The sequence below is a fragment of the Sinohyriopsis cumingii genome, chromosome 16 (assembly GCF_028554795.1).
Source record: "Sinohyriopsis cumingii isolate HCF-2022 chromosome 16, ASM2855479v2, whole genome shotgun sequence".
NCBI classification, from domain to species: Eukaryota; Metazoa; Mollusca; class Bivalvia; order Unionida; family Unionidae; genus Sinohyriopsis; species Sinohyriopsis cumingii.
The window spans coordinates 69,212,487-69,228,913 of record NC_142976.1 but is presented as its reverse complement, the minus strand read 5'-3'; the positions used below and the strand labels follow the sequence as shown (position 1 = coordinate 69,228,913).

Sequence of the window (16,427 nt, the reverse complement as noted above, 5' to 3'; positions counted from 1 at the left end):
AAATAGGATCAGTCGCTCTGTATTTCTTACCCCCTTCAAGTTCACCGCGTTCATATAAAATATCTGACAGTCACATTACCTAGTACTGGCTTTTTTGAGAGTCATGTCGTTGTGTTGGCATATTGTTTGTGTGATTGCGTTGATGAGTTTCATAGAAATTCCGCGAGTAATTTCATTATTTATCGCAGCTATCGCACTTGGTAGTCTTGCAACCCATTTACGAGATCTCTTGTCCACATGAACTTTGTTAAGGGATATTCCCTGAGCGTATTGATATCCAAACAATCGCTCAGCAAGTGTTTGATTAAATCTCTCAGCGATTTTCTGATCACGATGAATTGCGGTGTGTCCTCTTCTGATTTTCACGTTGTGTTGTTTCATGAGATGTTACTGCACCAAGAAATTCTTTGCCAGGGTCAACCTGTAGCAACTGTGACCATCGTAAACGGCCAAATTGGTAAATTCGTTCAAACGCAGATGAAAATTTAGTTGCTGTTTGAGTTGATAATGGTTCTGCTTCTTTATATCTACTTGCAACGTTAACGACAGTCAACGCGTATTTGTATGCGCGCGATAATCATCTACCAATTTTAATAGCATCATGTGGTAAAAACAAAATATCTACCTGATGAACCTCATTGGGAGTACTGACATCAAAATGTACATGATGAATTTTGTTAGGTGGTGGTAGTTAAATTTGCCATATTGCCTGTCATGCTAACCAATTTGCAGCAACACAGCGTGCGACACCTGCTGCATCAGCATGTTTACTAATCGTGCTCTACCCCTCCAATATCCTCTTGGACTATAGTAAATCGATTCCATTATTATCATAATAATCGGTCGACTAATTACCAACCCCTAGCACTAGTGTACCTTTCATCACAGATCTTACCAAAAAAATTAGCAAGCGACTATCTGAGAAATTTTTTTTATATACAAACTTTAACGTGTGTATCAACTTCACGTCTGCAATATGACGCTGTTGCAAATCTGCGACACCATGAATGTGGCACGCGTGATCAATCGCATTTATTGGATGCTCTCCAGATCTTGGTTGACTTTGCTCATCGAGTTGGATATCAAGTCGGGTTCCAGGACCACAATAATTATATCCAGGAAGATGCTTTTTGCCAGTATACTTAGCCCATGGAGCCCCTGGTAATTTTCGTAGTAAAGCAGCGATATCTCCACCTGTTTTATTAGAGGTAAATTAGTATTTTTTGTACCACATTTTATACACATGCCTGTAAGTGCACGCTTTTTATTCATCGTTATTGTTGTAAAGCCACTGGTGGGGTGAGGGTTCTACATCGAACACAGTATAAATTCATATTATGTATTATCTTTGCACAACATTAATATCACTGATTTCTCAGCGATCTGAAAGCAAGATGCAGTTAAACATCATCCAGCGCTACAAAATTCTATCAGAGCAATTATCATAGGTCCATCTTGGTCTGGTAAGATGCAATTGCTGCTTAACCTGATAATGAGATGGCTGAAGTGGGATAAGTTTTATTTAATGGCACTATCTATCGTTGATCAGTGATGCTTACTACAATGTGCTCAGACCGCTCTGGTGGCCTAGTGGTTAGAGTATCTGCCTCGGATGCGGGAGGTCCTGGATTTGATCCACGGCCATGTCATACCAAACACTTATAAACGTGGTACTAACAGCTGCCTCGCTTGGCGCTCAGCATTAAGAGGTTAGTGTTAGGACTGGTCGTCCTGGTGTCAGGATAATGTGGCTGGGTGGGACATCATGCTACATGTCTGCAGCATGATACCCCAGGGCTAGCTAGACATCACTATAAAACTGTCACACTGCAGACATCATAGCGATATGACTGAATTTTAAAAATAAGCAACGTTAAAAAATCCAAATCACACACACACACGCGCGCACACACACACACACACACACACACACACACAATGTGCTTAAAGATTTTAATGAAAATGCTAAATTGTTGGATGAGGACGGAAATGATATTATGGACTTTATTACCAATGCCGATGAAGCTCTATCTGTGGATGATCTCAATGGATGTATTAATAATTTCATTGTATAAAAGGATGTGATGCTGGACAAACAAATAAACATGGATATCATTGATTTCTCAGCGACACGAAAACAAGAGCCAGTCAAGCATCATCCAGCGCTACCAAATTCTATCAGAGCAATTATCATAGGTCCATCTGGGTCTGGTAAGATGCAATTGTTCCATAATCTGATAATGAAATGGCTCAAATGGGATAATTTATATTTAGTTGCACTATCTGTAGATCATCAGTGATGCTACAACATGCTTAACGATTTTAATGAAAATGGAAAGTTGTTGGATGAGGATGGTAATGATATTATTGACTTTATTGCCGATACTGATGAAACTCCATCTGTGGATGATCTCAATGGATGTTTATATAATCTTGTAGTATACAATGATGTGATGGTAGACAATCAAATTCAGCTCGGAGATTTTCTCCAGGCAAAAATACCTAAAGTTATCAGAGATAACTAATCTTCTGATTATCTTTAATGGAGTTGATACACATACTCTGCAAAACATTCATCAGACTCGGTGTTCAGGGGACATGGATATGATTAAATTTAGAAATTTCTTTTTGCGCACTCAAACAATTCCTCATGGATTTATCATGATAAATTTACATGATCCTCGGTCGCGATATCATGTAAGTCTCGATAACATTTTTGGTTGAGAGACCAATTATCTTTGTATACACACACATGGGGTGACGACCCAGGCAAATATATTTGACGTGCAAAAAAATAAACCGATCAGAAGTTTCAGTGGTGCTTGTATTTTTGTTACCCATCATAAGAAACTTTATTTCAGTCTGAAATTGTGATCTATTTACCCTCCCTACTTTAGCGTTATTGACGCTTGTATTTTTTCACCATCCATCGGAAACTTTATTTTGGTCTGAGATTTTGGCCTGTAGAGGTCTCAGTTTAGCATTATTGATGCTTGTCTGTTAATTTTGACAAAAAGCTTTATTTTCGCAAAAAAACTGCTCTAGAAACTGCTCTGTTCACCTTTCCTGCTGCTTAGCTTCATACTGATTCATCAAATTTATTTTAAAAAATTGTCTGTCAAGAGCTTTAGCAAATGATAAGTATTAGCCATAACCTAAATTCAAATGTTCTACTACTGTGACCTTGATGCGTGCATGTCACTGAATGAATACTCAAACTTCATAAAGATCCTTCCCATACATCAAGAAACTCCATCAAGGGTTGTAGTAAATTTAAAGTGAATGAAACAAATATACCAAAACCCTAACTCAAATTTTCTCTGTCTGATTAAAATCCAATCTCCACTGTCCTATGTCAAGATACGACAGCGACTGCTTAGGGGTCATGTTTTGGTGACCTTTGAATTACCCAATGGAAATGCAGCTTTCAGAAATCTGAAAGTTAGTCAAATCTGTTAGCACACATTGATGCTCTTCAGCCATACTGCTCTGTTGCCCAAATGTGAAGATATAAGACTTCATTAGATTGGTTGATAAGTTAACAATTATGGTACTAACATAAGTCACCCGAATATGACTAGTGATTACTGTCAGATCTTCAAGTAAGACAATGGAGATCTGATTTTAATCAGACTGCATATTTTCTATGTTTGTATATTTATACCTATAGTCAAAGGAGTAAGTGTGCATGTCACTATATGAATCATCTTAGGTTCAAAACAAATCATTACATATATAAAGAAAATCCATCAAGGGGTATAACAAATTTCAAGCAAATAAAGAACATAACCTAAACCATAATGCAGAGTTTATATGACTCTGACCTTGACCACAAGTTAAAGGAGCAAGTGAGCATGTTGTAGAACGAATTGTCTTAGCTTCATAATAATTAATGCCATCTATGAAACCATCATGGGGTCTAGGAAAACCATCATGGGGTCTAGGAAAACCATCATGGGTCTAGGAAATCAATGCACTCTCAGCAAAATTGAACAGACTGTTGATAATGCTGACAGTGGAAAAGTGACTGCTACATCTCTCTTTCATACTAAAATGGGAGCTTGATGAAAAAAACACCAGAATGTCTGCAAATGATTGGAATATATTTAATCTGCTTTTGTAAGCACAAAGTTTAGGCTACAGGTTCTTACAAAATTAAATGAAACCCTCTCATTGGAAGGTAAATTGTGCACAATCAAAATGAAGCATAATACATTACTACCATTTTTAGTATTATTTACCTAAAGTTGTCAATTACAAAATGATGTCAGAAAAAGAAATTCAGAATGAAGTAAAATAAAATGGATAAGAAAAGATAGAGGATGAAGGAAAGAAAAGACAAAATGTCTTGAGAATGTAAATTTTTCAAGTAAATTATGTTTCTCCAACAATAATTACCAAATCACATTAACATTAGCAATAAAAGCCTCCTACCTCCTGAATCCAGCCCTAATAAAAGACAAATATTCGTCTTTACTGTTTCAGTCATACAGAAGGCAATAACTCTTGCCACTTGTCTCCCCTCACGATGTTGCCAGTTTTGAAGCTTATCACTGACCCAGGATGTGTCCCATCTGAGAGGGTCTATCCAAATTATTTTGCAATTCAGACCCCTTATTTTCTGTATAATTCTTGGCACTAAGAGATGGTATTGGATACATAAATGCCCAGTCCCTTCCCAACTGATAGGCAGCCCAAGCTACTGGGTCTGGAACCGGTGACACAAACGTGAGTCATTTGTGGTTCCACCTTTTAGCAAAAAGGCTGATCAATGGATGCCCCATAGCAAACAAATCTGATTAAAAATTACTGATGAATGAAGGGACAATTCTGTGTGGATAACCTCATCCTATCTGGGGAGAACACTGGCAAGGACACAGTCTGTTGGGAATGTTTCTATTTTGTATATTGATCTGATGTAGCAAGAAAGAAACTGCCAAACCCATAGGTCAGGCAATTTGGTGCCCCATACTCCTTTTTGAGGAGGTAAGTCACCATCACTGTGTTGTCCAACAGATATCTTACAGTCAGCCCTTCTAGAAATGATAGCTTTCATTTCAAGATTGATGTTAAGAGGTAATTCCCCTGGCCCATATTTGTCAATGGCCATATCGATGTCCAGCAACAAGTGAGCTCCCCAACCATACATACTGGCATCTGTACATGATGTCACTTCTGCTTGGGGCTTCTCCAGAGGAATTCCTGTCATGAGCCAAAAGTGACTACCCAACAATGATCATACTTCAATTATGATAGTGACCTTTTGATTGAGTGGACTGGAAAAAGTGCACCACTGAAGTCGAAGTCATTTGTAATGGGCGAATAAAATGTCAGCTCAGCGGGATCATATTTGCTGCCAAGAAATCTTTCGGTGAAATCCCCATCCAGTTGGAAACAGATTCTATGAGTTCGATGATACATATGACAAGGACATCAGGGAGCCATACAAGACTGAGACTAATTATAGACTCAATACATAGGTGGACAAAACACTAGGATCGGTGAAGGTAAGATTTTGTACTAATTCACAAGAAAACCTATTTCAAAAGGGATATGAGATCATTTCTGCCCTAAAGGTGAATATAATTTACCTTATGTTTCTGGAGGAGATTGTCCTGATACTTCATCATTGTTGTAGATGACACAGTCCAGAACAGGGTGATCATGAAATCCATAATTTGAAAAAGATCTATGGGTTGATATTTAGACCAAACAGAAGGACTCAAAATTGGTCAACTTTGTTGTAGTAAGAAACCAAAGCCAGGCAAATAGGGACAGGAAAGTAGGTATCTAAGACAGGAAAGTAGGTATCTAAGACAGGAAAGTAGGTATCTGTGACAGGAAAGTAGGTATCTGTGACAGGAAAGTAGGTATCTGTGAAACTGAGATTAATGGCATTCTCATCCCTTTGGATGGAAATTTGTATAGATTTCACAGTACCTAAACTGAACCTAAGCAGAAGAATAAACTCATCAAGTCTACAATCAATCTCATTTTGCTGTTGGGCATTTTGATAAGTAACAGCCATAAACAGAACCCTCAAGTTTGTGTTTTTTGCACAATCTCCACTGCTCAATTCTTAATGATTCATTGTATCTCCTGCTGAAATATCATCTTTCTCTCAATCAAATGGCACGTACATTAGAAGAGGAGGGAGAGTTGGATAAATGAAATCCAAAGCCCCTCTGAAATGACTTGGATCACCCATTCATTTTACAGAAATATGTTGATCCAACATGTTTGGAACTGTAGGAGTCTAGCATCACCCAACCCACTCCAGATGTATGTGGATGGTGGGGGTATCAATGGAGAAACTTGTTTCTTATCAGTGACTCCCAGGCATTCTGGTTGGTTAATTTTTCTGCCAGTCTTAAAATCCAAAAAGGAGGCCAAAACCAAAATTGAAGACACAGCAACATTGTTCTGAACCAGTGTCAATGTGATGAGAAAAACATTATTATGCACTTTTTAAAAGTGGGACTGACATGTTAATCGGCGCTAAATTTTTATATAACATCAGGAGTTCAGTATGGAAGGCAGTGAAATGTGTCTCAAACCAGTGCAATGCAAATGTTGCTGGTACGTGGCTCTCAGAAAAGAAAGCCTTAAAACTCTTTATGTTACAGACAGAAGAATGGAAACTTCTTCATCTTGAAAGTCACCCAATGTTATGATTTTATGATCACGTGTTGTGGTACATGCAAGTAAATATTCCGAAGTTGGCAACACCCTGTGTATCTACTCAATGGTAGCCTTAAAACTAAGCTCCATGGTCAAGGGTATCTTCACACTCACTGGGTGAAATTTCCTGTTTATGGTCTGCTTCCATTTCAGGATAAACCATTCCCTGTGGCAACAATGATGCAATGTTGTCATCTCATAATTCATGACAAGCATCCTGTGGGCAAGCAGTAAATATAGGACAAGCCTGCTCTGCCATTCAATTTTGTCATACTGATGCTGATTCATCAGGAGTATGGTCGGCATGGTTACCAGCTGAGCAGAAGGTGGTCCAGTTGATGCGGATACTGGCAATGCTGTTGGCATGGCTGAACTGTCAGATCTGTCACTAAAATCCACATCACAATATGTTTGTGTAGCCTTGTACCAGGTGAGACAGATAGATCTATCATCAAGATCCCTGTAATTGTAATATGATGGCGCCATAGGACAGCCAGCACTATCATTAGTTCTCTGTAATAAAAGAAAGATAAAGCTGTAGACCAGGCAAGATGATGGCCCGATCACTAAGATCCCTGTAACTCTATATGGCCAAAGCATAACAGGACAGATAGATCTATCATTAAATTCTGCGTTATTCTTTAAAGAAGATGCCACAGGCCTGTTGAGACTTGGATGTTTCAGTAATATTGCTGACTGAGATGGCTGAATGGACAGCTTGACTAGATTGATGATCATGGACAGCTCATGATGGTGAAATGATAGTACAGGATGGATCTGTTTCATCCGCTAAAAATTGTATGCACTCAGACATACAGGCCCAATGGTTACACTTGGACATACGGGGAGACTTAAGCCATTGTGTCATAATTAATTTACAGAATTTAAAATCTGCATCATCATCATTACCTTCTTTTTTTGCCTATGTCAATTTTTGCAAAACCACAGTCCATACACTCTCAGACCATAAGGGCCACAGTCTGCATGGTAAGGATGAAGTGCATTTTGTACACACAAGGAAAGACTCATAGTCTTCCTTGGTCTTGAATTTGTTGCATTTATTACACTTTATTGATGGGTTTCACTGAAACAACTAGATAAAACACAACAAAAATATATAAATTATTGGTGCAGCATGGTAATAAGTTATTAAAACACCACTTACTAACTGGGTGAACAAGCAATAGGCATTGTGCAAAAAACCATGAATAACATCATGCATCAATGATAGCATAGTCTAACACTGATCAAGCCCGAGAAAGTGAACAATTCACAAAAATTTCGCGAAATTCACAAATTATAGTTACCACCTATTTAAGAATGAATATGAATAAAAAATAAATACATAATCCTGTATGGATGATTCAAATTTAACAAAAATTTGACTTTAATTGATGGAAGGTGTCTTATACAATGTTGTTGTATGCAAGTGAAGCTTATAAACTGGCAACACCTAGTGATGGCAAGGGGAGGTAATGGGTAAAAGTTACTGCCCTATGTTTATATGATGCAGATAGAAGAGATGAATTTTCATCTTTCAGGAGTGGCTGGATTTAGCATGTAGCAGGCTTGTATCCCATAATGTTACTGTAATCAGTGAATGTATCCAAAGGAGAAAAAAACATCTCTCATTTTCTTTTATTACTAATTTATGTAAAAATGTAAAGGAACCATTCAAACGATGTAAATAGTTTGGCAGAGAATATATATTAACATATATAAAATGAATGCCTTTAGTATCAGATCAAGATTTTATATATCAACAACCCACAGACCTTAAAATAAACATTGCTAATATAGCAACACAATATTCTTTATACTGTCCAACTCATTCTTTTAAAAAAGCAAAAATATGGAAATGTTACAAACCTGAGACATTTGTTATATCTAGGAATCAGCAGATACAATACAGAATAAGAGATTAAATTTGTTTCTGTACATCTCAAGTGTATCATTCCCTAGTTCAAGTGGGTGCTTTGTTTTCACTACATTATAAATATTTTTATCCATAGTAAAATTAGTCTGCACCTCAATCTAGCAAATAGTTTAATATTTCTTCTATATCTGAAGTGGAATGGGAAACCTCTTTTTCTGATTATACTTAAATACATTTACAAATAGATAACACAGTAATTTATTTCCAACTGCAGGGGAAAAACACAAAATCAATTGTAGAAAACAAATCAGACACATAACTAAAGAAAATGGGCCTTCTATGGAACACTACATATTGCCTGTTAATAGCACTATATTGCATTTTATATAACTTAAGAAAATTTTAAGCATAAAAAAATCTTATTTATTGTTTATCTGGAGGTTTGTGTGGCACTTTACAGTACAGCCATACAAGTAGATCATTGGAGTAAAGTGTTTCTCCAAAGACATACAATGGTATGAAACTGGGTTAAACCAATGGTAGGATTCAAACCCGCATCCTTTCATTGACAAGTCTAGCATGTTAGCCACTGAGCCATCACAGCTGGAAGAATAGCAGGTAAGTCTAATTATAATTTCAAGCAGGCAAAGCAAAACCAAGGATTTAAAAAATAATCTGGAAGAAAAAAAAACAATACAAGTTTGTAGTATTTAATATAATGTATCCTTATATATATATATATATATATATATATATATATATATATATATATATATATATATATATATATATATATATATATAAAAGAAGAAATTGTAATGGCTGGGCAAACAAACACAAATATGCAATGGCCTTTAACAGATCTTAGTATGGTGTAAGAACAATATACAAAAATAATATACATGTGTGTGAAAAGCAGGTGAAAACTCCAGCATAAAAAAGATAAATTAGGCAAAATATATTTCAAAAGCTGCTCAGCTACAAGACAGAATCACAGTAATCCTATATAAAATTACTAGCTTTTGATTACTGTTATTAGGGTTCTGAATAATGAGGCTTAATTCAATTAACAGATCATTACATTTCCATCAGGCTTAATTTAATTAACAGATCATTACATTTCCATCAGGCTTAATTTAATTAACAGATCATTACATTTCCATCAGGCTTAATTTAATTAACAGATCATTACATTTCCATCAGGCTTAATTTAATTAACAGATCATTACATTTCCATCAGGCTTAATTTAATTAACAGATCATTACATTTCCAAAATATTGGAGACTATATGCGAGTATATACAGTATTTAATAAATTCTGCAAATAAACTTTAAGTACATCTGTTCAAAAACATAAAAAAATCAACAGATTCAAACTCTTTATGTATAACTATCTTCATTCTGCATATCCAAGTTCTTTATTTAAGTGCATACAAATTCAAAAGATTCAAGCACACTTTATATGTCTTCATCCTGCACCATCCTCGTAAAGTGCATTGCTTATGAGCATGAAAATCAGCAGATCGAAATCAATGGTTAGTGTGAATCCTATTAAAAATTCCATTCTGTTGATGACCCCAATATATTATTTTCAGATCATATGCTTAAAATACATCTCTGTCAATAAAGCACCTCTGTCAATAAAAATAGAAGAAAGAAAGGTTTTTCTGGATCTATATTATGGCTGAAGAGAAAGGAATGAACTTACAAATGACATGGTCTAAAAACAATATGCATATCAACAGCATTCATGATATATTCTGTCCAAAATTCATGATAGATTCTGTCCAAAATTTTAAACAACTTAAGACCATTAACTTTGTATTCCTCTATTAAATTTAAAGAGATAATGACAAAATTAAGTAGTTTTTGTTAACTACTCACTGAATATATCAAGGATAAAACCCAGTTATTCTCTGCCCTTAAGGTGAATAGTCCAAAGCTCATGGATGTCTGAAGCATGGTACAGTACTATTAAGGTGAATTCCCTCAGCAAGTTTCAAGACTCTAAGAGGGGTACAATATGCATATAATAGAAATAAAAACAAATCAAATAATGTAATCCTGAGCAAAGCACGAGCTTGATGAAAAATGGACTTTTGTCATTACAAAGTTAGCTCTCTTGACCCCTCTCTAGGTATCTGAGTAGGTGGCTGTGGGAAGCAAGATTGGTGGAGACAAAAATACACAGTACCATTTAAAATGCTTTTCTTTTATAAATAAATGCTGCTAACCCAAAAGCTGAAGCTAATCTTAGAAAAATATCACCCCAATACTACATAGAAGCAAATTAAAAAGTGAAAACTCATTATGAAAAAAATAATGCTAGTTCTTGCAATCATTTTGTGAGAGAACAAGCATGGGGAAGCTGATGCTAATCTTACAAAAATATCTCTCCAATACTACATGGAAGCAAATTAAAAAGTGGAAATTCATTGAGAAAAAAACCAACATTAATATTAGTTCTTGCAAGCACTGTATGAGAGAACAAGCAAAGACAAGCATCCAGGCATTTAATTCATGAAACTTTAGGTCTGACATTGGAAATCGTATTGAATCTCTGAAATCGGATAACTTCAGGTCTGACACTAGAAACTGCTTTAAATCTCTGAAATCAAACAACTTTAGGTCTGACACTGGGAATCATAATGAATCCCTGAAATCAATTAGCTTTAGGTCTGACACTGAGAATCACTCTGAATTCATGAAACCAAACAACTTTAGATCTGACACTGGGAATCACAATGAATCCTCGAAATCAAATAGCTTTAGGTCTGACACTGGGAATCACTTTGAATTCCTGAAACCAAACAACTTTAGATCTGACAATGGGAATCACAATGAATCCCTGAAATCAAATAACTTTAGGTCTGACAATGGGAATCACATTAAATCCATTAAAACAAATAACTTTGGTCTGACAATAGGAATCACACTGAATCCCTGTAGTCAAATAACTTTAGGTCTGACACTGGGAACCAGAATGAATCACTGAAATTAAATAACTTCAGATCTGCGACTGGGAATCGCTTTGAATTTCTGAAAGCAAACAACTTTAGGTCTGACAATGGGAATCACGATGAAGCCCTGAAATCAATTAACTTTAGGTCTGACACTAGCAATCACACAGAATCCCTGAAATCAAATAACTTTAGGTCTGACACTGGGAATTGCATTAAATCAATTTTTTAAAAATTAGGTCTGACACTGGGAATTGCTGGAATCCCTGATATCAAATAAATTTAGGTCTAATACAGGGAATCAGAATGAATCCTTGAAATAACATGTTTTAAAGCTATTACCAATAAATACATAAAGTAATAAACTCAATGATTTTCCTCCCTGTTTACATGTATATTCTGCACACTTTTAAATCATATCCTCCATGGATACGTGTATATTCTGTACACCTTTTAAGTATTTCTTCCCAAGATACAGGTAAATTATGTACATTATTAAAACATTTCCTTCCAAGATAGATGTATATCCTGTACAGTTTTAAAGCACTCCGCCCCCCACATGCATATTAAGTACACTTTTAAATTATTTCCTCCCTGTACACATGGATATTCTGTACACTTTTCAATCATTTCCTCCATATATATATATGTGTGTATTGTGTACATTTTTAAAGCATTTTCTTCTGTATACATTATATTGTCTACACTTTAAAGCACTTCTTTCTTTAAAAAAAGTCTAATTCTGCAAAATGGAGACCAAAAATGAGTAAACATTTTCAAACATATCTGAAACAAGTATTATAATCCGGTCTTTGCAAGCAAAACTGTAAAATTATTCAACCTGTTTGATAAATTTCATATTAACTAAGCAAAGAAGATTTTATATAGCAAAAAATAAAATATACTATCTTTCATGTATTAAAAAAACCTGACAAGTTTACTTGCATGAATTTGCATATTTGGGTGCTTCAGGCCATATGCCTTTCATTTTTATGATATTAGGACATATTACCCATACAATATATTAAATGAAATAACATATTATCCATGTAATATGTACAATATTAAATGGATTTAGGACATAATATCCATACAATATTAAATGGATTCATGGCATATTACCCATGTAATATGTACAATATTAAATGGATTCATGACATATTACCCATGTAATATGTACAATATTAAATGAATTCATGACATATTACCCATATAATATATACAATATTAAATGGATTCATGACATATTACCCATACAATATATACAATATTAAATGGATTCATGACATATTACCCATATAATATTAAATGGATTCATGACATATTACCCATATAATATATACAATATTAAATGGATTCATGACATATTACCCATATAATATTAAATGGATACATGACATATTACCCATACAATATTAAATGGATTCATGACATATTACCAATATAATATATACAATATTAAATGGATTCATGACATTGCCTATATAATGTATGCAATATTAAATGGATTCAAGACATATAAGCCATGTAATATTGGAAATATGAAATGGATTCAAGACATATTACCCATGTAATATATAAAATATTAAATGGATTCATAAATGCTGAACTCATACCTAGAGTAACTTCATTGTATGATATTATATATGTATCTTCAAGTTCAATAATATGAAATGGGTTTATAAAACATTATCAAAAAGATATCATTTGATTAGTTTAGTGGTCTCAGGGTTTTACTTTAAAAGTTTCATTAATTCTTGGCCTGGATAACTACATCAAGACAGGGTGTTCTATCTACTATATCTGTTCAGGTAAAAGTTGTCGATATTTTCAACCAATATTTCTCCAAATTTTATCTAAACCAGGGGTGGGCAAACTACGGCCTGTCAAGGGCTTTCATGTGGCTCGCCAAGGGTTTTCATGCGGCCTAGGAACAAGTCATCATTCACACTGACTCTGTTTATGTTACTCTGTTTATCAAATAAATGTGCCTCTTTGAAGTTTAAGTTTAAGTTTTCAAATATTAACAACATATTAACAACTGAAAATTAATTAGATGTTATTTAGAAAAACCTTTTGTTTTTGCTATTTCAAATATTAATTATTTTACTTAATGAACTATGCGGCCTGCGACACGGTGTAAATTTGTGTATGCAGCACTTGCACTGGAAAGTTTGCCCACCTCTGATCTAAACCATTCAAAGTTTTTCAATAATTAATGCCAAATCTTTTAAATCTGTTTACATGTCAAAAGTGGCTGCCTACTGCAGGAATGCAGATATCATGCAAAAGGAACATGCTTCAGTTACTTTGACTTACATTTTCTGCCAATGATATGCAATTATGGTTATTTCTCTCTGAAATGGATAATATTATATCCATTACAAATCACAAATATATCATTATCAGTATGGAGTGTGTATGAGGAGCTGCATCACAGAAATCTAAGAATGCAGAAGAGAAGCCTGGTCATTTATCACAGGGTCATAAAAGTCCTCTGAAATCAATGAGGATGATTCACTCGAATCACTATGTCTTCGATTTTGGGAAGATGTCATATGTTGAGCTGTTGGATTGACTGGAACAGGTCCCATACTTTTATTCTGTTCATTCTTACCTGTTAATTGTCCATCAAGTTTTGGTCTATTGCTTCTGTCAGTGCGGAATGGAATTTCATCACTGTTTATGGAAGCACTTGCAGTCTCGATGCTAAATGTATCTTCAGTTTGATGTCGATTATTCTCCATCTGCAATGAGTTACTTTGGTTCCTTATTTCTCCTGAAAGACTCTCTTGGTCTGAAGAAGTTTTACAAGGGCTTGTTCTTGACCAGTGGGCCACAACAGCATGTCCTGAAGCACCAGACAGCTGAATGCTGATATCATTGCTTGCAGTATCACTGTCTTCACTGCCTGATGACTGTTCATGCCTTGTTGCTGGTGACATTAATTCTGATGTGATGCGATTTATTTCAGAACATGGAACCTCCAAGATATCGTCATCTCCGACTGATAGGGCGACAGTTGGACAATCAACAGGGGGACTTGTCTCTCTTTCATTTCCATTTTGATGTGATCTAGATGATCTGTGTTGACCTCTGTGTGAGCTGTGGTTATGATTTCCTGAACGTTCCAGAATTTCTCTTTGAACCTCATCATATGGCCGGGAGGTTGCCATAGCCTCGTGGTATGGGGGCGGTGCTCTTCTTTGCATGAATTGAGAGTAAAGTCTGCTCATGGGTGTACTATGTCGTGGGCCACCATTCCTCTCCATAATACGCAGATGGTAAAGTTTGCAAGCACAACCCAATAAGATAACAAGCAAAATTCCACAAGTCATTGAACCAGCAATGGCTGCAATTATCACTCGCCTTGTGCTCCCTGTTAAAAAGAAAAATTGTTAAATTATCGTCCTGTTTTTTTTCTTTTCATATGTCAAACACTAGAATACTTACCAAATATCTAGTTCAAATTTCAGATTTCTAGTTCAAAGTTCAAAGTTCTAGAATTAGAATTCAACGATTCCATTCATATTTATAAAGTTCAGACTGAATAACAAGAGAACAGTGATGGCATATTATATGTACACATGTCGCATGTTTTCAAGTCCTCCATGTAACAACCAGAAGGGCAGTTTACTGTGGTAATTATCAAGCAATCAGTCTAAATGACCTCAATCTTTGGTCAAGTTATGTAGTCCTTACTGTGAAGAAACCAATTTTCCTTATTAGACTTACCATGACCTCTGATCTTTAGTCCCTGGAATCAAAAGACTTCTTTATTACCATAAGTGCAATTCATCCATAAAGTTTAATCATGGAACTTACTCTAGAATCAGCCAAAATGACCTTGACCTTTGAACTGTTGTTCCCAAAATCAATGTCTCAAATGAAACCCCTTTTCATACTTTGGTTAAGATATGTGGTCTCAAATGAAAGTTACTACACAAAAACCAATTTTCTTTGACCTTTAACATTTTGATCCAAAAATCAACTGAATTCTTTTTGTTCTAACATGCAAGATAGCCAGAAACTTCTGTGAAGGTATATGGTAATAAGTTAAAAAATTTGTGTAGAGGTCATTTTTCATCTTTCAGTCACAGAAACCTTTGACCTCTGACCTTGTGACCACAAAACTGACATGCTTCTTCCTTACCCCAAGTACAAGCTATCCACAAGGTCTGGCAAAAGAACATGCTTTAGAACAAAAGTTATGAAGAAAAGGAAAAGTTAATGAGCATAAAAACAGCATCACTGCATAAAATGTTCCACAAAAGACAGGTATATATAAATGACAATAAAAAATTTTTAAGTCCTTTTGAATAAGAAATTCCCAAACAGTTAACTAAACATGATTGTTATGCAAAAACTGGAAAAATAAAATAACACAATAAAGATCTTACTTGCAAGGAACAGGTCACCAGACCTATTATGACCCACGTTTTGATACATGTTGGCAAGTTTATTTCCACTAAAATAAAGGATACCAGAAATGTTTAGTTAACAGAATAAAGGTAACTTTAACACTGCATTTAGTGTTGTAACCTGATGTTCATATTACTGCAATATATTTTTTGGTAGCAGACCTAGAATAGGTTCTGGAAGTTTGGTTGAAGCCACCTTCTCAAATGAAAACAAGGGGCCCCGAGTGGCCGAGTGGTCTAAAACGCTCTCCGTTACGGATCACTGCCATCTCACCCCTGTCTGCGTGGGTTCGAGTCTCGGATTCGGCCAATGTGGGTATGTGAGAAAGCTTGCCAGTAGCTTCTCGAGGGTCGGTGGTTCTTTCTGGGGATTTCCCAGGTTCTTCCTCCACCGTTAATACTGGCCGCCATGTATAGCCTATCGTGTGCTGAAAAATGGCGTTAAACAACAACAACAACAACAACAAATGAAAACAGAATACATTCAAT

General features: G+C 35.4%; 1 protein-coding gene across 1 annotated transcript in view; it reads right to left on the bottom strand.

Moving 5' to 3' along the window:
* Positions 1-4,090: 4,090 nt before the first annotated feature.
* Positions 4,091-16,427, bottom strand: part of LOC149780731 (low-density lipoprotein receptor-related protein 3-like) — a 59,478-nt gene continuing 47,141 nt past the window's right edge. The window contains exon 10 of the mRNA XM_089937780.1: positions 4,091-14,896. Coding sequence (XP_089793906.1) covers positions 13,962-14,896 — 935 coding nt within the window. The 3' untranslated portion in view covers positions 4,091-13,961. The remainder of the gene's footprint in view (positions 14,897-16,427) is intronic.